General features: G+C 33.6%; 6 protein-coding genes across 12 annotated transcripts; 1 reads left to right on the top strand and 5 right to left on the bottom strand.

Annotated features, from left to right (window-relative positions):
• Positions 1-641: 641 nt before the first annotated feature.
• LOC103871785 (branched-chain-amino-acid aminotransferase 1, mitochondrial) lies at positions 642-5,229 on the bottom strand. Of its 5 annotated transcripts, none has more exons than XM_009150080.3 (10): positions 5,068-5,229; positions 3,390-3,472; positions 2,516-2,690; positions 2,261-2,437; positions 1,910-2,041; positions 1,732-1,830; positions 1,531-1,647; positions 1,351-1,446; positions 1,001-1,113; positions 642-902 (listed from the first exon to the last, which is right to left on the bottom strand). In XM_009150080.3, exons 2-10 carry the CDS (start codon positions 3,455-3,457, stop codon positions 788-790), a joined length of 1,092 nt encoding a protein of 363 aa, XP_009148328.1. In that variant the 5' UTR covers positions 3,458-3,472; positions 5,068-5,229; the 3' UTR covers positions 642-787. The 5 variants fall into 5 exon arrangements, with proteins under 5 accessions (XP_009148328.1, XP_009148326.1, XP_009148327.1 ...); XM_009150078.3 differs by lacking the exon at positions 5,068-5,229 and adding an exon at positions 4,716-4,991; XM_009150079.3 differs by lacking the exon at positions 5,068-5,229 and adding an exon at positions 3,868-3,942.
• Positions 5,230-6,691: 1,462 nt separating this feature from the next.
• On the bottom strand, positions 6,692-9,128 carry LOC103871784 (ergosterol biosynthetic protein 28). 3 transcript variants are annotated; one of them, XM_009150076.3, is made up of 3 exons: positions 8,877-9,128; positions 7,132-7,338; positions 6,692-7,009 (listed from the first exon to the last, which is right to left on the bottom strand). In XM_009150076.3, exons 1-3 carry the CDS (start codon positions 8,989-8,991, stop codon positions 6,942-6,944), a joined length of 390 nt encoding a protein of 129 aa, XP_009148324.1. In that variant the 5' UTR covers positions 8,992-9,128; the 3' UTR covers positions 6,692-6,941. The 3 variants fall into 3 exon arrangements, with proteins under 3 accessions (XP_009148324.1, XP_018508123.1, XP_009148325.1); XM_018652607.2 differs by lacking the exon at positions 8,877-9,128 and adding an exon at positions 8,402-8,665; XM_009150077.3 differs by lacking the exon at positions 8,877-9,128 and adding an exon at positions 7,568-8,365.
• A 2,389-nt stretch (positions 9,129-11,517) lies between these two features.
• Positions 11,518-13,837, top strand: LOC103871783. The gene is made up of 2 exons (XM_009150074.3): positions 11,518-12,484; positions 12,765-13,837. The coding sequence occupies exons 1-2, from the start codon at positions 11,868-11,870 to the stop codon at positions 13,501-13,503; spliced, it is 1,356 nt and encodes a 451-aa protein (XP_009148322.1). The 5' UTR covers positions 11,518-11,867; the 3' UTR covers positions 13,504-13,837.
• A 427-nt stretch (positions 13,838-14,264) lies between these two features.
• Positions 14,265-17,822, bottom strand: LOC103871782 (amino acid permease 8). The gene is made up of 6 exons (XM_009150073.3): positions 17,216-17,822; positions 16,416-16,509; positions 16,115-16,329; positions 15,876-16,018; positions 15,279-15,506; positions 14,265-15,020 (listed from the first exon to the last, which is right to left on the bottom strand). The coding sequence occupies exons 1-6, from the start codon at positions 17,568-17,570 to the stop codon at positions 14,595-14,597; spliced, it is 1,461 nt and encodes a 486-aa protein (XP_009148321.2). The 5' UTR covers positions 17,571-17,822; the 3' UTR covers positions 14,265-14,594.
• Positions 17,823-18,874: 1,052 nt separating this feature from the next.
• On the bottom strand, positions 18,875-21,315 carry LOC117125910 (uncharacterized protein At2g29880-like; the record flags this gene model as incomplete). Its single annotated transcript, XM_033272843.1, has 2 exons — positions 18,875-21,135; positions 21,208-21,315. Coding segments are annotated over 2 exons (723 nt in total), but the record flags the coding sequence as incomplete, so codon positions are not given.
• Positions 21,316-21,317: 2 nt separating this feature from the next.
• Positions 21,318-27,877, bottom strand: LOC103871781 (amino acid permease 8-like). Its single transcript, XM_009150072.2, has 6 exons — positions 26,502-27,877; positions 26,088-26,181; positions 25,789-26,003; positions 25,492-25,634; positions 25,110-25,337; positions 21,318-25,011 (listed from the first exon to the last, which is right to left on the bottom strand). The coding sequence occupies exons 1-6, from the start codon at positions 26,812-26,814 to the stop codon at positions 24,592-24,594; spliced, it is 1,413 nt and encodes a 470-aa protein (XP_009148320.2). The 5' UTR covers positions 26,815-27,877; the 3' UTR covers positions 21,318-24,591.
• Positions 27,878-27,930: the final 53 nt, after the last annotated feature.

Below are 27,930 nucleotides of genomic sequence, written 5' to 3'. Positions count from 1 at the left end.
TCTAATCAAAGAAACTAACAGGAAGTTTACAAAAAAAGTTCGACAAACTTAGCGTTCGACAAACCAAAAAAAAAAGGTGAAAACGTAGAATTACGTTTAAGTGGGTATGATTCAAAGGTGATTAGACATGTCTCACGAAAAGTTGAATATGTTTAAGAAAATATTTTGTGAACAAAAAAAATAAGTTTAAGAAATATTCACCAAGAAGACCTTAATTCATGAAAGGCTGTAGGCTTGTTGGTCTTCAACCTTGATGATAATCTTAGGGCATAATTAATTCCGGTCTATTAGTTGAGGTTTTTAATTTATAATTTGACATTTTTCGGTTAAGAAATGATTTTTATATTTTTTATTTAAAAAACGGTCCTTAACTTTTCTTAATTAAAATTTAAGAAAAACTAAGAACCGTCTTATCTTGACTAAAAGACTGGTCTTTTTCTTCTTCTTCGCAGGCGCTTCCAAAAAAGTCAGTGTATTCTTGGAATGGCAAATTGTGATCAATCAAAACCGACCCAAATTGTAAGGGTTTCTGAACGGTACTTTTAATTGGGCCGTTGCTGGTCTATTTAGGCTTTTCAATTACAGGATTTTGGGCCGCGTTTTGGCGACATCAAATGTTTGCAGTTATTACATCCAAAAGGTAAGCCGAGGTAATTTATCTGATACTATTGTACCTTATAAATGAAGGGATGCACGAAATGTGACAACAACCATTTTGAGAGTTCCAAATCTTTTGATACATCAAAGAGTGAGTGCAACATAACAATTGATTTATTTTTCTCTGAAATTAATCTATCTCCAACACCCAGTTCTTAGTGTCTTGGATAGAACCAGTTTGTATTCCGACAAGAATAGATCGAAGTTGCTGCGTTACAAGCCCATCTCCAACTTTGTACTCAGTCCTGCAGATAAATTAATAGATAAGTGTATAATTATAAGCATCTACATATGTACATATATACTATATTCATCATGTATGTGAAGAAGAAGAAGAAGAGACCTGGTGTTCTGATACGTGATGCTCCCAACAGAAACAACTCCGGTGGCAGTTCCAGTGCAGAAAACTTCTTCTGCTTCCTTCAGTTCTTCTACCGGAACTACTCGTTCTTCCACCTGTACATTACAGAACAGAAGAGTTGCAACAAAGTAGGAAACAGAGAAGTAGACACACTGTTTCTTTGATTCCAAGTAAGTTTTCTGTGATTAACTGTATTTATTTGATTTATTATTTACATTACTTAAGTCAAAATTTATATTTGATTATGTAAAATTACATTAAATAAACTGAAACTGAGTGTTTAGGTGCTCTGTTTTACCTCAAGAGGAACAAAGCTGTGGAATGAAACTAACCTTGTAACCAAGATCAATAGCAATTTCGATTACGCTCTTTCGTGTGATCCCTCCGAGAATCGTCCCGTTAGTAGCTGGAGTCACTATTGTATTCCCCTGAAAAAGACTCAAGAAACTTCATAATTTTTACATTACAAAAGAAGCATTCAACTTGTTTCTTACAAAAGAGTTTCCTCTTACCTTTACAAGGAATATATTAGAAGCAGAAACTTCCTCTATGTTCTTCTTAGTTTCTGCGTCCAGATACAATACATCGGAAAACCCTCTCGCTTTTGCTCTTCTCATCACTTCAAGCACCTTTTTTATTACAATTTATTACCACAACACAAGACTCACTCACTTTAGTACTTGAAACCATGACTTGATAGTGTTTTAACTTACTGGACCGTAATTAGAAATGGCCTTAACGCCACCACTCCCTCCAATATACGCGCGTGGAATCACCTCCTCAACGTAGAGATCCAGTGCTGATGTACCTTCCTGTACAAGCAATCAAATTCAAAATCAAGATTGATCTTTTGCTTGAAAAACGAAGAAAAAGATCTTTGACAGCACTAACTTTAAAATAGTTTTGAACAGGAGAACCAAACACAAGAAACGTAAACTCTGATGCTGCAGACAAACCCAAGCTTGCTCCACTTCCAAACAACAATGGTCTGAGATACAAGGAGCCTTTTCCAGGAGGAGGAACCTAATGCAAAAAAGCTTGACATTTAAGACAACAAAACCAAAGATATGTAAATTGAAATATTGAAATATAACCTTCAAAATATAAGAAATAATTTGCATAAACACATACTTCTCCAAATTTATATTAAAATATATTTGTTTCCACAATCTTATTAAATTATCTATAACCCTAAAATCTCATGACCGATATGAGGATAAAAACAAATATTGAATGTTTTACCCAGCGTCTGTTTGCAAGAACAGTCTGCTTAACACCTTCAATAAATTGTTGAACAGAGGGAGAATGCATACACATTCTCTCTGCTCCTTTCTTCATACGCATCGCATTTAACTCTGGACGAAAGAGAAGAACCCTACCATTTTCTCCTCTGTACGCTTTCATCCCCTCGATTAGTCCCTGCAAAATCCACCAGAAAATTTGCTTATTATGTGATGAATTATTGTGAGTTTTTGGGACGTGTTTTGAAGCTTTTGCCTGGCCGTAGTTGAGAATTCCAGCAGCAGGGTTGAGCTCGATGTTGCCGTAACGGCTAAGGCAACCTTGTTCGAAGTTTCCTTCTCCGGAACTTCTGGTGGCAAACATGTAATCTGTCCGTACAAGACTGAATCCGAGGTTGTCCCAATCCACATCAGCATACTCTTCATCCTCACTGCGAGATAAGTTACTTTTTGGCTAGTAAATATTCTTTTTATTTCTTTAAACATCAAAAGTAAACGTATATAAAAATAAGTTGCAAACAATATCTTTTCCTTTTATCATGTCACATTTAAGTTTAAAAATGACTATATATTTTGACATATTGAATTACTATTTTATGCATTGTACAACTATAAATCGCAACTGCACGTAGTAGAATAATCTTAGACTTTAAACCAAACACAACCTTGGATTTAAGTTTTTTTTTTTTTTTGTTGCAAACTTTAATTCTTAGTCCTTCTGAAAGAGTGGGTTGAACTTTAAGCCTTTAACTATTGAACCAATGACACTGATGACCGGGTAGCTTGAGGTCACACAAAATTCAATTTAACTAGGAGAGTACACTTTTAGCATCTAATTTTTGCCTTTTACTTTATGTTATTTTTCTCTTATTTATTACTCAATCTTTTTATGTTTCATGATATAAATATTTTGAATGATAATTTTTGTTTCAAAATATAAGTGATTTCACATTTCTAAATAATTTTTATATTTATTGGATATAGTGTGATCAATCAAATTATATAAACTTATTTATGGTTGGTGCAGTTATATCTAATTATATATTAAATAATATTAGAAAAATACTGATAATTTTTTGTAATCTTTGTATTTTTAGGACAAACGTTGTTGCATTCGAATTGGTAATTACCGTCCTGTCCCCACCATCTCCGAGACATGTTCTTCTACAACAGAAACTGCTGCCTTAGTCCCATGCATACGAAATCCACAGATCTGTATTGTTTCATTTACATATCAAACGCGCGCGTGAGCGTAAAGGAAACCAAATCTCTTTTTAATTACTAGAAAACTTAAATACAAATTGCAAAATATGTTGTAGTTGTTTCCTTCTTGTATAGAAAAGAAGATATAGAATCCTTTTTGTTTTGTTAAAGGTTAATAAGAGTATAACGTTTTTTATTCGACGATCGTACAAACGTTTTTTTAAAGTAAAAGTACAAACGCTAGAGAGATAAAACAAAATTGTTGAAGATTCAGATAAGCAGCGAAGAGCCATGAAGAATGTTGTATGAGCTTTGTATGCACCAAACTGAAACTCTTAAGATAAATGTTATTGTATGATTCTATTTTCAGAGGTTATAGAAAATGAATGATGAGCTTGTGCATACTCAGAAGAAAATATTCGAGAAACTACAAATTAAGAGGGAGAGAGAAGAGAAGAGTAGAGGCAATTACAACTATGTTTACTGCTACTAGTACTTGTATTTATAGTAGCTTTGTGAAACCATAACTTTTCTTTACCCTTACCACCAAAGTACCGTGAAAGATATGTCGTGAACTTGTGCTTTGGTCTAGATGGTATTCAGTTTAAGGCAATAACGAGCTTATGAATTTTTTTATAAATAATTTGATATTCGGTTTAAACTTTATTAGAGAATAAAAATAATTTATCATGATAGTTTTGAATTGGTATATATATATATATATTAATAAGTAACTTTGAGATAATTATGTATGTATATACGGGCGAAACACTTAATATATATATTAAGCAAAAAAAAATATATTTTATAAAGCAAAAAGATAATTTATATATATATATTGGTTGTTATCCAAAAAAGAAAATTCTTAATCATAAAAATTAAAATAAAAAACATAGGCAAAACGTTTAGTAGAAAAAGTATTTTTTTTTTCTTTTTTTATATGTTCAAATAAAATTTCACGAGACTAAAGTCGTGTAGTTAAACCGATATAAAACCATACTTTGGATCTCATTTGAATATCCAAAAAGAAAATCCATCCGTGTGTTATACTTCCGGTTTAAAGATTAGTGTGAACTCTTCCATAGACCATGAATACCCCGTAAAAAAACAAAGACAACGTTTTCCATCTGTAATTTGTCTCTTTCCATATTGTCGTGATATCAAAAGAACAGTAAGGTCTTTTTGGTTCTGTATACTCTTCTTTTTTATACAGGAAGGAAACAACAACAAAATAATTTGATATTGATACAAACCTTAGAGAGATAAGAGAAAGCTGTTGAAGATTGAGATAAGCAGCGAAGAGCCATGACAAATGTTGTATGAGCTTGTTGTTCACCAAACTGAAACTCTTAAGATAAATTGTTTTTGTACGATTCTATTTTTTAGAGGTTATAGAAAAAGAATAATGAGCTTGTGCTGACATTGAAGAAAATATTCGTGATACTACAAAGAGGGAGAGAGAAGAGAAGACATGAACATTGGTATAAATATAGAGAGAGTAGAGGACAATAGAGAAATTTACAACTATAACGTTTAGTGCTATTAGTACTTGTATTTATACTAACTTTGTGAAACCACTTTTCTTTACCATTACCACCAATGTACCTTAGAAAGATATGTCGTGAACTTGTGCTTTGGTCTGGATGGTATTCAATTTGTTGTCCTAACAGCGAGAAACTGAAAAAGTGTGGTTACAGTTGAGCCTTGACTCTATCATGTCACGTAAAATATCAATGGGGAACTAAATGTATACCAACTTTTAGTTCCTTTCATCAATTAAATGTGTTTATTTTCATATTCTATTTTTGATAATGCTATATACTACTGAGGCCATCCAATTTATATTCTTGTCTCTTCATTTTCGATACAATATTGTCGAAAGTTTGCATATATGGGTGGTTGCAAGAGTTCGCCAATTTTGAATATCTACACGGTAGATGCAGAGAAGTTGGACAAGTATGAGATTGTAGGTGGTATGTATCCTTCGCGATGCTCTTATTAGTAACATTTACTCAACTAACGGATGATATTTTTTGATCCACTGCCTGCGATTACTTAAGAGATTTTTCTTTAAAAGTTGGATATTTGGAGGTTTAGCATTTGATTAATTTGTATGACTGATACTTTTGAACTATAGCTAATTGTATAATCTAGTAATTAATAATCAAACTACAGATCCGATGTATTATACTACTGATTTGACAAGATCCACTATACAAGTTATTTACTTAATAAGAAATATTAGTATGTGATTTAACCTAAGCATACTAAAATTAGCGAAGTTTGGTGAGATGACTGAAAAGGATGTGAGATACGAAAATGAAATATTTTGATACATATAAACTTTGCGTGTCAACTTGTAAAATTGATTTTGTAAAACCATCCAAAACTTAATTTCCTTTGCTATAGCTGATGTGAGGATGTTTAACTATCTCTTGCCTTTGTAATCCTTGAATTTAAATTTAATGAAAGTTGTGTTCCAAAAAACCATCCAAATCATTTATCCATCTGTTAACCTTAGCTAAACCCATATATTTTTATTTTATTTTCACAACCGTTGTAAATTCGTGGACCAATATATCTAGGCTGTGATTGGTATTCAGTGGAGTAAAAATGAAAAAAAGAAGTTGAAGAATGGAAAAAAGAAAAGAAAAATAGGCTGAAAACAAAGAAAAATAGGCTGAAAACAAGTTTTGCTTAATTGGGTAAAAGTAGAGTAACTTAGCAGAAATATATCTTACTCTACTTTATTATCGCTAAGAAGTACTTTCAAATCACACTTTAAATATTTATGAATTATGTATAGTACTGTCTTGACTTGGGTTTTGAAGCATTTGAGTTCTTTGGGGGCTGCAAGTAACGAATAATAATGAAGAGAAATCATTATAGTAAATTCATCTTGCGCAAGACATACGAAGATAAGGGCATGTATCTTACCACTGTCTATATAGTCTATACGACAGAAAATGCATTCTCAACTCTACTTATCAAGTGTGTGTATAAATTCAAAGATCTACAAAGGCTTTGAATGCCCTATCAGAAAAAACAAAAAAAACAACAACAACAAAGTTCTTCACATAATTACTCTCCCAACTAACAACTTCCACTGTGTAACAACCTCTAAACTTGATGCTAGTTTTAGAGGAACCGTTCAAAGATTTATCGCTCACAATACCATTCAGGCTAGTGTTCATCCTCATAATACCATTAGTCATTCATGCTCAAATTTGAAAAAAAAAAAAGTCAATTCAGCTGTAGCAGATGTCATACAATACATGATTGAAAAATTTGAGTCAGGTTTATTAGAAGATAACAAGTCCTACAAGTCTCCTTGAGACTATCAAAGATAGGAAGATGAAATATATAGATCACAACAGCTCTAGGAATCCGAGCAAAAAGCCGGAGATGATTCCAACTCTTAAAAAAGTTTCAAAGAAGAAAGACCCAGTTACATGTCTTCTTGAAAAGAAAAAAAAAAGTCAAGAAAGTTTGGAGTGCGGTTGTTCAAGGGAATTCCACTCCCAGAGCATCCACACAATCGACGTGCCTGTTACATACATCAAAAATAAACGCAGTATTGGGATCATTCACACAATGAACGCAACCTACATTAACTGATTGAATACAAGAGTGGGTGATGTAATGTCTGGTGATTTCCACAAGCCATACCTGCGAAGAAGGCCACGGTTGAGAGATTGGCGACGGTCATTGTATGGTAGAAGAGGTACTCAGTCAGGAAATGGCCTAAGGCGTAGATGAATGAGAGAAAGGTAGCCAAGTATAACGGTTTATTTTCGGGGTTGAATGCACAAAGAAAGCAGAGAGTGCATGTCAAGAGTGTCCATACTCCGAACGTACGTCCATGAACTTCACTCACTGTAAAACAGTTAAAACAGACGAAAGAACATCTTGAGTCATGAGGACGGGACTATTACTGTAAACCATAAGGAGCCATAGGAAGCCTAAAGTTAGAGACTTCAACTATGTGAATCAGTCTTTTCTGGATAAATAAACTTTTTTTGTTTCCTCAGATGATGCAAAATTGTTACTATATTTTTTTTGTTACAAGAAACAATAAACTAAACACTTGGGTGACCTTACTTACAATCACATGAAAACAATGTTCCGTAACACAATCCCTTTGCAGAAATCATGCATCACAAATTACAAAGGAAACGACACACATCAAGTTGCTTCTGTTCTAATACATCTACAGCATCTGATACACTTCACTTGGTCATTGATTTACTTCAACAGTATTTTAAGAAAAAAGTGCATACTTATCCCACAAGAAAAAATGATTGTGCATTGGATTCTGTACTGTAATCAAAACCAGCCAATTCTATAATCTACATACTTCCCTCCTTCCTGATTTATAGGCATGGTGGTCCACTTCCTACCAAAGTTGCATCACCAAGGAATTGTACAAGAGTTAATAACATTGCTTATCTTTCTCGGATATGTTGCTTTGGTTTACTACTAGTCTCTCTTTTCCTACATATTCTGTCTAAAAAAACCCAAAGCACCAAGCATGCGTCATATGAAACTGAACCTTTCTCATAAAGGTTCATAGGCGCAGAGGTTCAATGAACATGATCCACTGAGACATATAGACCGGAAACAAAGATTGTTCTCTATAAAGTTACTCCCTAGGTTGAACTTAATGAAATCAACACACAACACAACAGCTACAAAACTTTTTGATATAATAAAGAATCCTACAAGTTGTCATAACTAGCGCGATAGAACAGATTTAAACAGCTAACCATTGACATCAATATAGCTTCCTAGAAGCTGGAACAAATTATCGGGTCCCAAACGAAGATAAATCTATAAAGTTATATAATCTCAACTTGCACGGAAGACCAATCTTGGAGACATAAACAAATAGACATGACATGACATAGACTATTAGCCTAAAGAATTAACATATACATACACTTTGCTCGTGCCCTGAAGCAATTAGTGAATCTGCGCATGTGTTGCTTTCGATCCAAACTACCTCAACTTTGCAATCAAAGGAACATGAATAAGCAAAATAAAATAAAAAAACTAGAAAGATGATGAATATGTTCAAAGATTCAGACTTTCCTTCTTAGTTGACTTGTGAGCTACAAACCCATTGATCTAACAAGTTCCAAATTCTTTATAGCTTAGGGATCATCCCAAATTGGATCCGTATTGGCAGACACAATATCATTCCTCCTTGGAACAATAAACGCACCTCCATAGCCACTAGTGACCAAGTATGACTAGAATCTCAAGAGACTAAGCAAGTCAATTTGATATAACAAAATCTCAAGTATCCTATAGATTCTTATGTGAAACAACACCCACTAGACTAGGATCAAAAGACATTGGAATCGAAATGGAGATTAAAAGGGAGGGAGGGAGGGAGGGAGAGAGAACAGAACTGGTGGTTTGAGAGAAGACGGCGAGACGAAGAGCCCAAATGTTGAAGAAACCGAACCAAACCGAAGCTAATCTCAGCGAACCAACCACCATTAACCAATACCCTAACGCCTTCATCTTCGTTTTCGCTTCACTTCCTTTGCTGCTTCCCCTGTCTTTGATCCTCAGATGTGCTTCTCTCTTTCTTCTGTTTTATTCCTTTTTTCTTATAAATTTTGTCATCACTGTATCATCAATTTACCCTTTAGTTTTAAAATGTTTTTTCATTATTTTATTTTGAAGAACAAACAAATAATTTATATCTTTTTAACACTAACCCATTCGAGAATTATACAAGGTTGTAATACAAATCTAAGAACACTAAACCGTCAAGAGACAAGACAAATCTAGAGAGCAAATCTAGATCAAACAAATAACTTATGCTTGTGTGGCTCTCTTTATCCATGCTCTCCTCTTGTATGCTTTGGTAAAAATCTTACATATTTGATCTCATCATCTTCCAAAGAACCATAACACCGTTGTTTGCAAGATCACTAGACCAGTTATTTCCTTATGAAACATAATAGAAATATGAAGTAGCAGCCACTACTCTTCAAACATTCAGTGAGTTGAGTTCTCGTTGAATTTGAAGTTACATTCTCTACACCATTATTACTAATATCTGTCTGCGAGGCGAGAACTACATCATATATGTCAATATCTCGTGTTTAGCTTATGTATGAAACATACATGGTTATAGATTTTTACTACATGCATACAATATAATGTTATGGTCAGTATAAGGAGTTCACGTTGTTCATGTAACACATGAGAGAAAAATGATAACACACCACAAGGACTTCTTGTTCTCTCGGTCATTTTGAAAAAATAATTTTGAATCGGAACTTTTCCACAGAAACTTATGAATTTTTGAAATTTCTAACGTGTTTACACTTCCGAGGAAACCGTCCTTTTAAAAAATCACATCAAATAAGTCAGTCACACTTTTATTCGACTGCAAAGGTAAACTCCTCGTTTTTTTCTTAAACAAATTGCTGAGCTTCTTCTTCTTCTTCCATTTTTATAATCATTTCGTATCTTTTTAATAATATATGGATTAAAGTAGTATAGTAGTAATTGTTTGGGGATTGGGCGAGAGATATGCGTGCACGTTTACGATTACACTAGATTCAATTAACTATTTATTGGTTAGATTAGTTTATTACTTTATGCTGAACGAGGATCGTGGATGATAGCTGGATTTTGCTCCCTTGTTTTCTTCTTTTCAATATAGTAAGACCATCTCCAATCACACTCTATAATTTCTTCTATATTTCACTCAAAAATAGAGTAACTCTATTATAGAGTTGAATTTGCTCCAATGGTTCACTCTATAATAGAGTTACTCTATAATAGAGTGAAATATAGAGTATTTTTGTTTTTTCACTCTATATTTGGAGTAAAAAAATAGGATTACTCTATATTTCACTCTATTATAGAGTAACTCTATTATAGAGTGAACCATTGGAGCAAATTTAACTCTATAATAGAGTTACTCTATTTTAGTGTAAATTATAGAGGAAAAAATAGAGTACCTTTGGAGATGCTCTAACATCTAGGGTTATAGACTCAGTCACTCAAGAGGACAAAGGCATTCTTTTTGTTTATAACTGTGCTTCAACAGCAAACTACGTTTAACTATTAACTATTTTTTGCTATGATGTTTTATCCAGTATTTAATTTGATTTTTGGTTTGCATTTGAGTTGAGCCTTGGATGAGTTGAGAGTTAACGAACGACATTGGTTTGGACGTTCATTGGTGCGGCCCATAACAACAAAACAAACATATAAAAAAAGCTATGTGACTGACACAAAAACGTGAGCTCCGCATAGAGGCCGAAAGATTCCCCCGATCAATGCACAAAGAGCCGCGAACGTACACGTAAGCCATTAAGGGTGCTTTCGTAAAATTAAAAGAAGTGGGGGCCCACATTTTGTGTGGTTGGTCACTCACTGATCAGGTAGAGAGAGAAAGTCAAGACTCAGAGAGAGAGAGAGAGAGACGACACCGGCGTCAACCTCTAGTCCTAGCTGGCATCTCTTGCCAGCCTGTTCCCAGCTGTGCTCCAATGCCTTTTCTCTCTACCCCTCAACTAACTCTATATTTCGAATTTACCCTTTTATTCGTACACATTTAAAACTCAAAGAAATTGTTTAAAACTTTAAAAGAAAATTTGCAAAACAAGTGTCACATTATAGCAATGTTAGCTACTCGACATCAGTTTTTTTTATTTGTTAAAATTTAGCCCGATTTTAGGCTGCTTATCAAACATTTTAAAGGAGATAATTAAAGTTATGCCCTAATCCCAATCTTTTTACGAATATAATAATAAAATTTGTGTTATTTGATTTTATGTGTGTATATAATCATAAATTTACAATGCAAATGTACAAGTAAATGTGTCTGTTAAAACTTAGAAGTATATATTTAATACCTTGGATTGGCATAAGTAAAATTGCATTCAAAAATTTACATAATACTTTTATCAAAGAATTATGATCATAATTTTTATTATTGATAATTTTTTTTTGTTATTACTCTGACCTAGTTTGCTATTTGAGAGGCAAGATGGTGTAATTTCTCTCTTTCAATAAAATGGGGTCAAAATAGTAAAGAAATAAATCCGGGGCTAATCTTTATATGTTCAGAGAGAGCAAGGACGTATTGAACAATTCAGAAAAAAATAAAAGGAAAGAAAGGAGGGAATGCAAAAAATGGAAAAAATGTATTTCGAGCTTCCTTCTTGCCCCACTTAAGAACCAGAGGCAATACAAAAAGCGAAGAAGACAAACAGCGTTCGCTGGTGGTTAGGTCGTTAAACTCCAGCGGCGCCATTAAAACGCTGCGTTTTATTCGTCACCTTCGTTTTTCTTTTGTCTAATTCTCTACTGTCCATGTTAATGTCTCTCTCCCTAAACCCTTAGTCTTCCTCTCTCTCTCTCCTTCGCCCTAAATGGATCCTTGTCCTTTCATCCGCCTCACTATCAACAACCTAGCTCTGAAAGCTCCTCAAGCGGCGAAGACGTCGAGCTCCGTCGTGCACCCCTCTCCATCCACCTCTTTCTGCAAAATCAAACTCAAAAACTTCCCGCCGCAGACCGCAGCCATCCCCTACATTCCCTTGGACGCCACGCAGTTCCCGGAGATCCAAACCCTAGCCGCCACGTTCCACCTCAGCAGCTCCGACGTCGCCCGCTTATCCTCCAGATCCATCTTCGGCTCCAAGCCGTGCCTCAAGATCTTCATCTACACGGGAAGAGCCGGAGGAGCGTGCGGCGTGAATCCCGGCCGTCACGTGGCGGAAGTCTCCGTGCCGCTGGATCTAGCCGGCGCGCAGGGGAAGCAGTGCGTGTTCCATAACGGGTGGATATCGGTGGGGAAAGGGGCGGGGAAAGAGTCGTCGTTTCATCTGAATGTGAAGGCGGAGCCTGATCCTAGGTTCGTGTTTCAGTTCGAGGGGGAGCCTGAGTGTAGTCCTCAGGTGGTTCAGATTCAAGGGAGTATCAGACAACCGGTTTTCACTTGCAAATTTAGTTGTCGGAACACAAGCGATCGTACGATGAGATCGAGGTTAGTTTCCCGACCAAAACAAATCAATCTTACCAAATTTGTCGGAAATTGAGTTTTTTTTTCACTTTTTAAAATTTATTTATTTCCCCCGAGGAATCAAATCAAATCGAAATGCGCTTTAGCATAAGATCGAACGCCTTAGATTATTGTTATCACATTCCTGGATCTATTGAAAACTTTACTCTATAGGATATTTAGTATAAAACTTTACTCTTTGTGATATTAAATTACTTTTTTTTTTTTTTAACTTACTATTTGTATATGTTTCTTTATTGATCAGATCGTTGCCGCCGGAGACAAGCGTTCCACGGAGCTGGCTAAACTCGTTCGGGAGCGAGAGAGAACGTCCCGGGAAAGAGCGGAAAGGATGGTCCATAACGGTCCACGATTTGTCAGGTTCTCCAGTGGCTATGGCGTCTATTGTTACCCCCTTCGTGGCATCTCCTGGAAGTGACCGTGTCAGCCGGTCAAACCCCGGTTCTTGGCTCATCCTCCGTCCCGGGGACGGCACGTGGAAGCCGTGGGGGAGACTAGAGGCGTGGAGGGAACGAGGTGGAGCCACCGACGGGCTCGGCTACAGGTTCGAGCTCATCCCAGACGGATCAAGCGGCGCGGGAATCGTGCTCACGGAGTCGAGTATTAGTTCCCACAGAGGTGGCAAGTTCTCGATCGAGCTGGGGTCGTCGCCAACAGCGGGTAGCGTGAGCAGAACGAGAAGACGCAGCGGTGGAAGCAGCGGAGGTACGTCGCCGGCGAGTAGTCCGAGAGGAGGGAGCGGGGACTATGGATACGGGCTGTGGTTGGGGAGTGGGTATAAAGGGTTTGTGATGTCAGCGAGTGTGGAAGGTGAAGGGAAATGTAGTAAGCCGTGTGTGGAGGTTAGTGTGCAGCACGTTAGCTGCATGGAGGATGCAGCTGCTTACGTGGCGCTTTCTGCAGCGATTGATCTGAGTATGGATGCTTGCAGGTTGTTTAATCAACGGATGAGGAAAGAGCTTTGCAGTGAGTCACTCGGCTGAAGAAAAAAAAGAAACAAGGTTGAATTTTTGTTTTTTACGGTTCTGAAATTTTAGTCACAAAAAATGGCCTTGGGAGTATTTTCTTTTTGAAAAAAAATCTTCTAAAGGCGTTAACAAAATAGGATGTATATAGTGAGTTTCTTGTTTTGGAGTGTGAGGTTTCGTATTGGCTTTTCACCTTTTTTATTTTGGGTTTGGGATCTTATGAGTGAGATGAAGAGTGAGTTTCTTTGTCACTCTTCTTTTGCCTTTGATTTGGTTATGTAACTGTATAAATTAGATTAAAATCATTTTGGAATTTCTGAATGTAAAACAAACATGAGATTGTTGCTCCTTTGTTTCCTTTGTTCAACGTCCATGATATGTTCTGATAATCAACTTTAGTTGGTTACAGATGAAGTTAGTTTGGTATTGCTTGTTTGAGAAGAGGAGCATGCTACACTTGTAATCATGAAAAACGAAATGTTTGGGTTGAAAACCCATCTTCTTGACACTATCATTTTCGACACCCTTAATCTTTCATCCTTTTCAGACATTGGAACACTTGTGTAATTACGAGGCTACTTGTCTTGTTGCTAGAGATTTTTGTCTTCTGAATTCATTAATGTATATATAGAGAAACTGTGGATTCTGATTCTGGGTGGTAGAGATAACTAAGAAAAAGCATGTACGATGATGCGATGCGATTTAATGGCATGTAGTGTAGTACTGTGTTCTTTTTTTGTGCTAGGTAGTACTGTCTTTGTTTTGCAGAATTGTACTGTTTCTATCCGTGGTCATGTGGATTCCAGTTCTATTATGTTGTTAGTTATTTATTTGTATTGTAGTTGTTCAAAAAAAAAGTTATTAGTATTGTCATGTGTTGTTGTGTTATAGTCACAGATGCATATGTTTCTAGTTCCCCCTTGTATTCCTAAAAATTAACGATTTTCATACGATTTACTAATAGATCCATTAGCATTTGTTTTCATCTTTATCATAAAACAAAACATAATAGCATAATACGTTTACAACATTATTCTTTAGCTAAAATACTTTGCTGGAAAGAAATAATATATAGTTCTTATCTAAAATAGATCAGCATAAGTAACTTAGTCTATACTCTCGAAAGGCTTGTATTTCTTGACATTATTGATTAGGCCAACAATGGATCCCACAGCAGCTAGGGCGGAGACAATCAAGCAAACCAGCACGAGGAGGTTCAGCGCCAACCATCTACCCGAATACTTCTTAACCTTTGTCTGAGCAATGTGCATTGCCACAGGAAAATAAACTGTTAACGGCCAGAACGCAAGTGCCCCAAGCAAACCCAAGATGGAGTTGAAGAAGGGGAATATCATTGCAATAAATGTTGTCAAAATCACATAGTTTGTCCTCCACACCAGCCTGAAGAAGTTGACACGAAATTTTCCGAGCAATGGTATCTTCAACGAGTATTCTTTGTTGATGAAATTGCTTTCAGGCCACTTTTTGTTACATTTGCTCTCAACAAACTGGAAAAAAGGCTGAACATATACCTGCAAATGATATTAAACTAGGATTAAGAAGATATCATTAAAATGATTATATTTTAAACCAAACTAACTCTATTTCTACTAATTTCGACTATTAATCTAAATTTCTAAAACAGAGGATAACACAAGAATATTTAAGAAGATTACAAGTGTGTTGTGATAATTAGCTGTTTTTGCTTTTTAAATGTGTGCTACGTTCTCATGTTTGTTTGTCAATGATAGGTTTACTTTAAGAGATATAATTGTTAATGCTACAATTACCTGATAGGCACCTACTAAATGGACAGCAATGCAAACATTGGCGAAAATGACGAGCCAGAAAGGTTCGTAAAACCCAAAGTCGGTAAGGAAGTCACCAGGGGATAAGTTTCCGAATGCAGCATACCCAATGCAACCACATAAGAGGTAGAAAACAGTTGTGGTTGAGACTCCAATAAGACTTGCTTTCTTCATCACTTTGTTCTCTGGTGGGCTTGATCTCAATGTGTCCTGCAACAAAGAAAAAAAATAAAAACATATTTGAGCTTCAGTATCTTTAGAGCTTCACATATATAATTAAAAAATCCATCAAGCCTTTTTGTAGATGCATGCCTACTAGGCTAATACTCTAGTTGATAGTAACATCTTATCTTCAAGGTAAATGCCACCTTCTTCTTTATCCCTTTTTGGTGAAAGAGAGAATAGAAGTGGTAGTAGATCCATATTCTCTAACTAATATATCCATAATCGGTAGTTAGAGATTACTTCTAAGAGCAAAAAAAAAACATTAATAGATCCATACACTAACTAATACATCATATATATGACTACTATGTAAATGCAAATATTCAAAGAACGATAGAAGAAAGTAGTACATACCTGTATCTCAATGAGAATAGTGGTGTAAGCGTACGAAAACGCAATATCCCCAACCGCTTGAAACGCTTTCCACACTTTATCAGACGCAGATACGTCCACTCCTATCACCGTACCTGTCAGTGTTGTCTTACCAACCTTCCCACCTTCCACATAATTATACCACTTCCACCGTTAGCTCGATCGAACATTGAAGATTCATGTAAACATTTAAACGTTGAATAAAGGAAATGAAATCGTACTTGCCACTTTGGCGATGGCCAGACCGATACCAATAGATGCATAAGAGAAGGACATAACCGCGGCAATGATTGAGAGGAAAGATAGCTTGTGAAAATTAGGAATCTGACTTAGAAGAATCTGGAGGCCGCCAAATGCCACCATGTATGGATAATTCGATGCGGTACATTTCGCACCATGTCCCTTGTCATGAAAACAATTTGCTCTCCCAATCGCTCTAGCCAAAGCAACACAACACACATGTTTTAGTTACCATCACAAAAATTGTAACCGAAATAAGTTATCAGTTGTGTAACGACTTACACTAAGCTTATGGAGGCAGTGATGGTGTAACCAATAGAGACCCCAACGAGGTTTCCGTACTGTGCTAGTCCACATAGCTGCACCTTTTTACCACCTGTCGTTTTATGTTATGGAGTATTCTAAAACTTAGTTACTCTTCTAAATTACATAGGAGTCTTTGTTTTTGTCAATCAACAGCAGCGATTACACGAAGCAGGACTTAAGCATCGAAATTGTTTATTGTCATTAATCCTTTGATGTTAAAAAGTCGGATAATCTTTTGTTTTTGTGGATAAGTTTGGATCAATCTCTCATTTTGAATTCAATTTTTTTTTGGGAGGCCAACAATCAAATTTAATGATAGCATTCTTTAATGAGATAATCCTACACTAGTCAATTCAATTCATTAAGTAATTTTGGAAAGAAGATAAATTTCATAATTATTTTATCTTTTTGTAGATTTTGATAATTAACTCATATATCTTCCCAAGAAGAGCATGCAGAATTTTCAAAATAAAAAAATTTAGAACCACAAAATAATGTTCCTCAAAAGATAGGATACACTAAAAATGGTTGATTACTTTGATCTTGCAAGAAAACATTACTTTGATCTTAATTTGTTCCTGGGACCATCTTATGAAAAAAATAGGAAAAGATCAAAAATGTATCTTCACAAGAATATTTTTACCATATAATACCAAAAATTATTAATATCAGTAGACTAAATTGTTGATCAGAAACATAATTCTATATAAAACTGAAAAAATCTTGAATAATGCTGATAAAAATGATTTAAAGGATAATGGTAATAAATTGCATACCAAGGTAAGCTCGAACGACGCCCATGTACGTGTAGTTGCGTGTTCCGGTGATGGGGTCCGGCGCTCTGTAGCAATCGGCGAGCAAAGTAGACGTGTAGTAAGTGATGATGGCGAAAATCACCAAAATCATGGTTCCAGCCACCCAACCAAGCTGTGCTAATGCCCAAGCCAAAGACAACACTCCTGAGCCTATCACCGCCGTGATAATGTGCGCACTCGCCGTCAGAAACGTCCCCGTTCTCTTCTCTCGACCATCATCGTCGACGTTCTTCACAGCGGCGTTACCGGACTCAACCGCCGAGGGATTGTGGAGTGTGTCCAAGGATTTCATTGTAAGAGGGGGAGAAGGAGACATGAAAAGAGAGGAGAGTAAATGACACAAGTCTTTTGACAGTCAAGCTTGGCACATGTACAAAGTATACTGAGAGTCATATATATATATATATGCACATATATCAAGGCTTATGTGGAAGGAGCATTTCTGTACGTTGAATCTTACATTCATTTTAGAGAATCTTTATTTTTGGTATTTTTTTATTTGGTTATTGACCTGCTTGTGGTTCTTGCTGTGTAATTGGTTTTACTTGTTTTTGGAAACCTTGAATGGCCCGTGACTGTGTTAATCTCTTAAATTGTATTTTGTCATAGTTTCATAAGAAGATAAATAACATTTATGACAATGAGGATACCTGAAATTAGTTGAATGATAATGAAAGAAGAAGAAAAATACTACGTTTTGTGCTTCTTTGATATGCTTCCGACGATAATTTCTGTGATAATATTTATCTAACTTTTAAAATCATATACTCCCTCTGTTTCTTAATGTTGCATATTATACATTTTTTGCATATTTTAATAAAACATATTAAATTTGCATAATTTTTTGTGTTTATCTTTGTTTCATAATTTTAACCCAATAAAAATTAAGTAAGGACAATTAAGTTTTTTAAAATATGCAATTAGTTAATAAAACATGTCTTGAAAATATAAAAAATAAATATTTTTAAAACAATTTTTTTTCTATAATATGTAATATTAAGGAACAGAGGGAGTACTAGTTAATAAATGAATTACCGCATTAAAAGAAGATTTACTTTGAAACTAAAGTAAAAACTCTATAATTAATCATGTTAGAAATATGATAGTTTATTAATTTATAGAGTTATTATTTTTTATTTATAAAAAAAATTAGAGTTATAATTTAAAAAAAAAATTTCTAAAAGACAAAATAAAATTCATGATATTATATATTATCAAACTTTCTAGGTATAAACTTTGTCTATTATAATTAGATTATTTGATATATTATATGTGTGTTGAACCACTTTTATTTATTATAGAAAAATCACCATTACAATTTTATACACTACCCAAATTTTTGTTATCATACTCTGCAATATTTAAACAAATACTAAAGGAAATATTAAATTTACTCAACTAAAAACAAAACTAAGTAGGAGTTATTGGTTCTACTATTTTAATGGATTTGAGAATTCTTCTAGGATTTAAGAAATCCGTTGATTCTTAAATCAAACATATAGATTTTGAAATCAAACATACAGAATTCAGAATCAAAATAAATGGATTTTTAAAATCAATCAAATGGATTTGCAATAAATTCAGCTTTATAATAAAACAAAGTATATAAAATGTAAAACACATTCATATATCATACGTTTATAAAATCTCTCCACATATCTGTTGCTATTGTGGCTCTCACTTGATTGGCATGTTCTCTTTGCTGATCCTGAGTTACAAAAATTTCTTCGTCATTGTTATTAACTTCTTGAACATGTTCTACATCCTCAGAGTCTTTTTCTGCAGGAAAATTATCTGTTCTACAAAACTTCCGAAGAAAATTATGTAACCCAACACACGCAAGTACGATCTCTGTTTGTGTCTTGTAAGGAAAAGGGGGTGCAGATTTAAAAATTAGAAACCGAGATTTGAATATACCAAAAATTCTCTCGATAACATTCCTCAAGGAAGCATGACGATGATTAAACAACTCTTTATCATTCTGAGGAGTAGAATCCTGACCAGAAAACTCTTGTAGATGGTATCGAACACCTCGATATGGAGCTAAGAAATTCTGACGATTTGCAAAACCGCAGTCAACTAGATAAAATTTTCCTGATATTAAACGATAAATTAGTTAATTATCTGGAAAAAATATGTATGATTTACAATATATTTATATATATATATATATATATGTACCTTCTGGAACTGGTAGTCGATACCTCGAATTTTGACCAACTACAAGGAGAAAATTCTCACTTATAGCAAACTTGGATCTCTTAAAAGTATCTCTTGTATAGCAATACCTCGAATTTTGACCAACTACAAGGAGAAAAGAGGCAACCATTTCTTCAAGGCTGATATATCTTGTATCAGTTAAACTTGTCTTCTCTCTGAGAAGATTGCATAACTTCAAAAAAATATTTGGATACATCCGATATAACTCTCTGAAATGAAGAGGATTTTCTTTTAAGACATGATCTATATAATCTTGACCAGCTCTTGTGATTGGGCGTCATGTGGGACGTTCAATTTGCAACTGAAGTTCCCGTTGTCGCTTCTTCAAACACATCATCTGGCAAAGAACTAGGAGCACCAATAAAATAATATGGGCATCTAACTCATCATCTTCATGAGACAAATATGATTCTTTTTCTTCTGATTCTTGTTGGCCAAGAAATTCTGAATCCATGTTTGATAATAAATTGACAAAAGAGCTTAGAACCTATCAAACAAGCACGAGACTTTAAGTAATTATTTGATGGTTTTCTCAATAAGCAACCTAGATCATTATTTATATAAATTTTACATTTTCAGTTAGTAAAGTTTTTTTCAGTTACATAATTCTCATTTATAAATTTATGTAAACTTTACATTCAATAAAAAGTAAAAAAATGTAAATATTGATGTGTTAAATATAAAAAACTTTACTTTTTAATTGTATGTAAATTTTACATAAATATAAAATGACAATTGTGCAATCGAAGAAACTAAATTTTTTACATATTTACATATACTTTACATTCAATTAAAAAGTAAAAAAAATATGTTTGTGCTTAGTGCATCGTGCTTAGTGCATCGTAATATTAGTTACATGTGCTTAGTGCATCTAATATGTTTGTATGAAAGACACATGTGCTTAGTCATGTTTCAAACTAAAACAAAGGATAGCAACACTAATTTTATTATAAAAAACCATGTAATCAAATGCAAAAACCAGTATATAAAATCCAATATCAGTAAATAATAAAATAAATAAAAACCACACATAATAATGGCTCAAATCAAAATCCTATCACGTTATGCTTAATCCATCCGTAACGTTCATCAACAGACATGCTAATGAATACGTCTTTCATTCCTAATTGATTGATCAGCTTAACGGCATCAAAACGTACATGTTCTTCCAAATCAGAAACTTCTTTGACTGCTTCCCATAGATTATTTTTCTTTTTCTCTGCTTCTCTTTGCTCAGCTTCTTGTTTTTGTCTTGTCTCTCTTTCTTCTATCAAATTGAAGAGTTTCTGAGTGATGGTTGTCAAAGTATTCAGCTCGTCAGCTTCTTCTACACTTTCTTTTTGAGTGAACAGATCATCACCTTTGTTAAGAGGACTAGTTTTTTGTCTCTTTCTTAAAGGAAGCTTTTCCAAAGTATCGTCTGAAGGACTGCAAAAAAAAGATGATTGTGATTCATAGTTTTGTTGGACATCAAAAGAAAACTCTTCACCACAATTTGCTTGCTCCTTTTCTGTTTCTGCAACTCTAACTGTTTGTGCATCAGTAGTTTCACCTAAACCAATAGCATTCGTACCCGTCGCTATATTCTTGTCAAATATAAGTTTGAGATCATCAAATTCTTCAAATATTTCATCACGAAACTTTTTGAACTTTGGATGTGCCTAAAAAAAATTAAAAAAAAGTTAACATAATGAAAAAAATAATAATAATAATACAGCCTTATGTTTATTTACCTTTAGATATTCAGCCCATACTTCTTTTGAAGCTGTAAACCTTTTTGTGGTTGAATCCCATCCAAATCCAGAACTAAAACGAAGAAGTTCAGCCGCGTTTAGATATTTTGTTTACAAGATCTTCATTCTGTTTGAGTAGTGTTGATAGGTTTTATTGCATCCATGCATTCGATTGAGAGTAGATAGAATTCGTCTCTCCACCGTAAATTTGCTGAATGTGCCATTACTGTCACGCAAACCCGAAGCAACAGCATCTAAAAGTAAATTGATCAAAGTTTTATTTTCTTCAGGACTCCATTGAATATATGAACCTTTTTCTCGTTCTTGTGATGGGTCTTGTGTTTCTTGATGTGATTCTCCCATTGATGCTTCTGGTTTTAGGTTTTATGTGTTTGTGTGTTTATAAAATTCTGTGTGTATAATGAAGATTATATAGAAATCATGACACATGTATTATGGAAAACGAAAATCAATATAGAAATAATAGAAAATAAAAAAAAAATTAGGAAATATAACTTTTTGTTCAAAAGAAACGACATACTCCTACCAAAAAAAAACGATGACATATTCTACTGAAAAATAAAAGTTGGTGTTAATAATAGAATATTGCATGATGAAAGTGCCATGGCTTTTAGGAATTTTTGTTGCATGATGAAACGTGAGATATTGGAATTTAAATGTTAGAAAAAAATTTATAAGACAAATCCATTCAAAATAACAAGCTATAACTCAATATTTGTTTCTTTGTATTTTACTCTCTAAAACACTTATAAATCTATTCAAATCCAAATTCAAATCAAATGCTTAATCAAATCCTTACTATTGAATAACACCTAATTTTGAAATCTATTTTAAAATCATAGAACCAATAACAATGAATTTGAATACAGATTTTAAAATCATAGAACCAATAACACTAGATTTTGCTTGGATTTTCAAATCCATTAAAATCATAGAACCAATAACACCCCCTAAATAAATTTGAATATTATTTCCATTTTATTTTACATGAAAATAAGTGAAAGGATTCATATACTATAAACATTCTGTTCATATAGATTTCGTAAAATATCCATTTCACTTTTTTCCTTTTATACCATTTGACTTAGAATTCGTTCGTTTTTCTTTCATTCTTAATTCAAAGTCAGGAATTTATTTTACAATAAATGTTTATCTTGGACTAGATTTTATACGGTTAATATTTATATAAGGCTAGAAAGATAATATTGATAATGATCTAATTTCACACTCAAAAGCTATCTTAAGAGCATCTCTAAGGAGTAACTTTAGAATTTTAAATATAAAGTCTTATACATTTTAAAAACAACTTCAGAATTTAAAATTTTAAGGTTTTGAACAATGAAATCTTATATTTGATGTCTTACTGTTGAAAATTTTATATTTAAAGGTTCATATTTTTCAATCTCTACAGTTATGTATCTTTCAAATAACTATATTAATTGTTTTATATCATTTTAATTTTTATAATTTTATATTTCATAAATATTTTATAAAAATGTTAGATTCAATAAATTAAAGCTTCCAATCTATATATAATTAATAAATAAGTTAATATGTTTTTTTTTAAATAATAAGTTAATATATTATTTAAAAATTCATTTATTGATTTTGTATTCGAATATTACAAAAGTAGTTTTACTGAGTAATTTGATATTTTGCTTATAACTTATGATCAAAATGTAAAGTTTGTGATACAAATGGATCATTGGGTTGGGCCGCAATAGAGTTAGCTGACATCCAAAAGTTGTTTTAAATTGTAGAACTAAAGTTTTAAACGTGAAACATAAAACTTACCTTGACTAACACTGCGTTAGTCAACTGTTATGTTAGACAAAACAACGTCATTTTATAATGAAAGAAATCTTGAAAAAAATGTGCTTGCAGCGAATCAAACCTTGGCCCAAAGATTTCATGCACACTTATGTACCTTTGTGCTACAACAATTCTATTGTTTTCTTATTAGATTTAAAACATATATAGACTGTCATCTGTATATTCTAAGATAAAAAAATTATTTTTATTTACAAATTTTATTTAATAGTGATTCATTTTTTTTCTTAAAAATCAAAACTTAACTTTTAAAATAAAAATTTACACAAATTTAAATAAAATTATATAAAACTTAAAATACATAGATTGTAGATGTAATTATAATTTATAAAGCTTAAAGTAAATCTATGTATTTTAATTTTTATATAATTTTATTTAGATTTATTTATAGTGTTTATTTTAAAATTTAAGTTTTGATCTTTAAGACAAAAATTGTAATCACTGTTATATATAGACTCTTTAATTTTAAATATTTGAATTTAGATAACTAGTTGAGAAATGTCATTTTAAAATTAGATTGAATAATTTATGAAATATCATTTTCTATTTTATTACATGTATAACAATCTAAATTTTTTTAAATACATAAATTACTGATGCAACTATATTTGAATTAAATAAAATGTGTAAACAAAAATAATTCTTATCTTAGAATATCAAAGTCTACATATTTTTTAAATCTAATAATCAAACAATATATTTTGTCGTAGCACAGTAGTATGTAAATTTGATTGTTATCGTCGGGACCATGGTTCGATCTGCAGCTATTGCAACTTTTTCAAGATTTTATCCATTATAAAATGACGTCAGTTTGCCGAACATAATGGTTGATAATTCAGGTCTACAATTCAAATTAATTTTTAGTTTAAGTCGTATTTAACACTTATAATTTGTTCGAGTATAAAAAGACATGAACTTTGATCCTTTGGTTTCACTCTCCTTCTCCCATTGTTTTTTTGCTCAACATGAACTTTTCATTAACCAACAAGTGAAATACAAATATTAGACCTCATACAAATTACACCATAGAGATAAAGGAGTGATCTAGTTTCTCCCTTGAACACTCTCCTTCTCCTTCTCCTTCTCCTTTTCCTTTTGGCTTTCGTACTGTTGAATTGACCAACATATATTTATTCACAAAAGCTTTCCTTCCCATTTATAATTTTTTTTATTCTTCTCTTAGTCTTCTTACCTTTTATTTAAGGGAACAATACAAAATATTAGTTCAATTCCCATATATGATTGAGATTTTTGTAAAAAACATTAATTACATACTGATAATATGAATGTTTCCTTGAACACTTCAAAGAAAATCTGTTTCTACATTCTTCAAAAGTAAGCCTTTCTGATCACATAATAGTATACTAGTAATATTCTAAATAAGCGGACGAAACCGCACCGGACAAGCGAGCGTTTGGGCCAACGCCGTTAACTCTTTAAGACAGACAGACATGCACCAACACTACAAACTGTTTTTATTGAAAGAAATAGTTCCCACAAAATTCAGATAGCTTAGGATACAAATAACTAATCTTAACTATGGAAAGGCTTGTATGCCTTGACACTATTTATCAAGCCGACAATGGATCCTATTGCAGCTAGGAGCGAAACAATCAAACAAACCGATATAAGGAGTTTCAACGCATTCCATTTCATAGAATACTTCTTAACCTTTCTCTGCGAGATGTGCATCTCCACTGGGAAGTAAACTGTTAGCGGCCAGAATGCTGTTGCTCCGATAAGGCCCAAGATCGAGTTGAAGAAGGGGAATATCACTGCAACAAATGTTGTCAAAATCACATATGCTGTCCTCCACACCAGTCTGAAGAAGTTGATGCGCCATTTTCCGAGGAATGGTATGTTTATCGAATGTTCTTTGTTGATGAAATTGTTTTCTGGCCATGCTTTGTTGCATTTGTTCTCAACAAGTTGGAAAATTGGTTGTGCAAACACCTGCCCATTTTTAAAAACATCATCAATATGTTTATTTTCATCTTGAGAATTATGTAACTTCAAAGTTGTTTGTAGTTGGCACTAGGTCAGAGACCCACCTGATAGGCTGCAATTAGGTGGAGGACGATGCAAGCATTGGCAAAATTGATGAGCCAGTAAGGTTCATAAAAACCAAAGTCAGTAAGGAAGTCTCCGGGGGCTCGGTTTCCAAATGCAGCATATCCCATGCAGCCACATAAGATGTAGAAAACAGTTGTAGTTGAGACTCCGGCAAGTGTTGCTTTTTTCATGACTTTGTTTTCTGGTGGGCTTGATCTCAATGTATCCTACAAAAGATAAAGAATAAGATACATGAGATTCATTCTTCTATAATACTAATAAAAATCAAGTAAAAAGCAACAGTTAAAAAATTGCTAGCTAGAATCACTATTTTGATGATGACCACCAAAATATCTATAGGAAAAGAAAAAGAATGCATGCCTGAATCTCAACGAGAATAGTGGAAAAAGAGTATGAAAATGCAATGTCTCCAGTTGCTTGAAACGCCTTCCATATTTTGTCAGATGCGGTCACGTCCACTCCAACCACCGTGCCCGTCACACTCGTCTTACCAACCTTTCCACCTTATATTTCATGCGCCAATAGTTAGAAAATTCATATGCTTATCATATGCCTATATTAATGAATGTATCAAGATATTTGCCTAGTGTTTTGAAATTGCTTGAGCCTGTTACACAGAAGTAGACAAAAACACAAGATATGGAGAGAAAAACATACTTGCCACAACGGAAATGGCTAAACCAATTCCGATAGACGCATAAGAGAATGACATAATGGCGGCGATAATGGAGAGAAAAGAGAGCTTGTGAAAATTAGGAAGCTGACTAAGAAAAATTTCCACGACCCCGAAGGCCACCATGAATGGATAATTTGGGATGGAGCATTTCGCACCATGTCCTTTTTTATGAAAACAAGTTGCTTTCCAAATCGCTCTAACCGACGCAACACAAAACAACATGTTAGTCACCATCACAAAATTATAATCAAAGGAGGTTACAAGTTGTGAAACAACTTACACTAAACTTATAGATGCAGTGATGGTGTAACCAATAGTGACCCCTACGAGACACCCGTATTGTGCCAGTCCACATAACTGCACTTTCCTACCACCTGTTGTTTTTTACATCAAAAAACTATTTTCATTATTCAAATTTAAGGTGGTCTAAACCAAACTGGAACAGGATAAAAAGAACAAATCTCACACAGAAAACCAAACGCTTTTAGCTAACTGTTTGCCTACCACCTGTAGTTCTATAAATATACTTAAAATAATCTTCATTATCCTTTCATCAAAATCATAGTACACATACTCTAAGGATATAATAGACTTAGATCTTTCATAGCTAATGGAATATACCATTGTGTTTATATTTCGTGGTTAAAACATACCGACGTAGTCGTTGACAATAAAAAGGACATACAATACGTACCAAGGTAAGATCGAACGACGTCCATGTACGTATAGTTGCGAGCTCCTGCGTCCGATCTATAACAATCGGCGAGCATAGTGGATGTGTAGTAATTGACGACGGCAAAAGTTACAAGAATCAATGTTCCTGCCACCCAACCAAGTTGTGCTATAGCCCAAGCCAACGACAACACTCCGGAACCTATCACAGCCGTGATTATGTGCGCACTCGCCGTCATCAACGTCCCCGTTCTCTTCTCCCGACCATCATCGTCGACGTTGGCGTCAGCGGATTCCACCGCAGAGGGATTATGCACCGCGTCAAAGCTTTTCATTTTGAGAGGAGAAATGGAGGATGAGAGCAAAGAGTTACAAGCAGAATCAAAGAAGAGTAAATGACATTAATGTTATATACACAAACAAACGTCAATGGTCATGATATTTTGGAGATACTCTTACCTCTTTTGGAACGCATCAGATAAAGTTAAAAAAATGTATAGTCTATTCGTTCTTTTAAAAAAATCAAATGTATCATTTTTCATAATCTTAATGTTGAATTTTGTTATCCACACCGAGATTTTATTTCCTTTAAATTTTGTTGGTTAGACTTTATTTTATTCTCATCGTTTTGAATAGAAAGATAATATACGGATTTTCTTCTATAAAAATAATTCATAAATTCTAAGTCATTATTCAATTCAGTAATGGATTGACTGGCACATTTTGGGAATAAATAATTGTTGACTTTGAACAAACAAACACAAGATCTAGGCACCACTAACACATCAACCCTATGAATTTAAGAGACGTACGAATGTTGCTGATTATACGAATTCTTATGTTGTTGATTTTTAATACGAATTCTTACTTTTAAGATATTTTAATAATCCATAAAACATTCAGTTTTAAACGAGTAACATAAAATTATCTCCAATGGATCCTTCTACTTTTTCTTCAAAATAGATTAATTTTATATTAGAATTAGATTTTATTCCATTATTACTTTATTTTAGATTATAAAAATAAAATAACGAACAAACAATAAATGAGTTAATTTATAAATAGATTTAACCAATTTTTTTACTCGAGTTTTCTTAACACAAAATTTTACTTAGTTTTTTATTGTTCACCAAATTTTTACTCTAGTTATAGTGTGAAAAATAGAATAGAGTTTGAAACTTTTTACCTCAAACTATACTTTAAAGTGAAAAATAGAATGATGTGAAAATTATATAGAGCCAAAAAGACAATAAGGCGATGTGAGTGCCTCCATATGTTAAGGCGTCTTGGATGTTAAATGGACTCGGCCAAAGAAGTAGGCAAACTAAGATGCTTGACATCCGAAAGCCATTTCAAAGTAGAGGATCTAGCAGGTATGGAGCAGGCCTGTCTCATTGTCTTTATGGACCCTGTGCATATTCCATATGAATAACAAAATAATTGTCTGAAAA

The sequence above is a fragment of the Brassica rapa genome, chromosome A06 (assembly GCF_000309985.2).
Source record: "Brassica rapa cultivar Chiifu-401-42 chromosome A06, CAAS_Brap_v3.01, whole genome shotgun sequence".
In the NCBI taxonomy this organism is placed as follows: Eukaryota; Viridiplantae; Streptophyta; class Magnoliopsida; order Brassicales; family Brassicaceae; genus Brassica; species Brassica rapa.
The sequence above is the reverse complement of the archived record's forward strand: the minus strand, read 5'-3'. Positions and strand labels throughout refer to the sequence as shown.

Bases quoted from the DNA above. Each gene is read 5' to 3' on its own strand.
- LOC103871785 (XM_009150078.3), bottom strand. From the start codon at position 4,769: ATGGCTCTTCGCTGCTTATCTCAATCTTCAACAGCTTTCTCTTATCTC. The intron at 2,438-2,515 runs GCAAAAGCTTCA...TGGATTTTGCAG, and splicing joins GAATTCTCAACTACGGCCAG to GGACTAATCGAGGGGATGAA. The intron at 1,447-1,530 runs GTAAGAGGAAAC...AGTCTTTTTCAG, and splicing joins CTAATATATTCCTTGTAAAG to GGGAATACAATAGTGACTCC.
- LOC103871781 (XM_009150072.2), bottom strand. From the start codon at position 26,814: ATGAAAAGCTTTGACGCGGTGCATAATCCCTCTGCGGTGGAATCCGCT. The intron at 25,635-25,788 runs GTATGTTTTTCT...ATGAAATATAAG, and splicing joins AGCCATTTCCGTTGTGGCAA to GTGGAAAGGTTGGTAAGACG. The intron at 25,338-25,491 runs GCATGCATTCTT...TATCTTTTGTAG, and splicing joins CTATTCTCGTTGAGATTCAG to GATACATTGAGATCAAGCCC.
- LOC103871782 (XM_009150073.3), bottom strand. From the start codon at position 17,570: ATGTCTCCTTCTCCCCCTCTTACAATGAAATCCTTGGACACACTCCAC. The intron at 16,019-16,114 runs GTACGATTTCAT...ATTATGTGGAAG, and splicing joins GGCCATCGCCAAAGTGGCAA to GTGGGAAGGTTGGTAAGACA. The intron at 15,021-15,278 runs GTAATTGTAGCA...TATCATTTGCAG, and splicing joins ATTTAGTAGGTGCCTATCAG to GTATATGTTCAGCCTTTTTT.
- LOC103871784 (XM_009150076.3), bottom strand. From the start codon at position 8,991: ATGAAGGCGTTAGGGTATTGGTTAATGGTGGTTGGTTCGCTGAGATTA. The intron at 7,339-8,876 runs GTTCTGTTCTCT...ACTGTTTTACAG, and splicing joins CGTCTTCTCTCAAACCACCA to TGAGTGAAGTTCATGGACGT. The intron at 7,010-7,131 runs GTATGGCTTGTG...TGTATGTAACAG, and splicing joins AACCGTGGCCTTCTTCGCAG to GCACGTCGATTGTGTGGATG.
- LOC103871783 (XM_009150074.3), top strand. From the start codon at position 11,868: ATGGATCCTTGTCCTTTCATCCGCCTCACTATCAACAACCTAGCTCTG. The intron at 12,485-12,764 runs GTTAGTTTCCCG...TTTATTGATCAG, and splicing joins GATCGTACGATGAGATCGAG to ATCGTTGCCGCCGGAGACAA.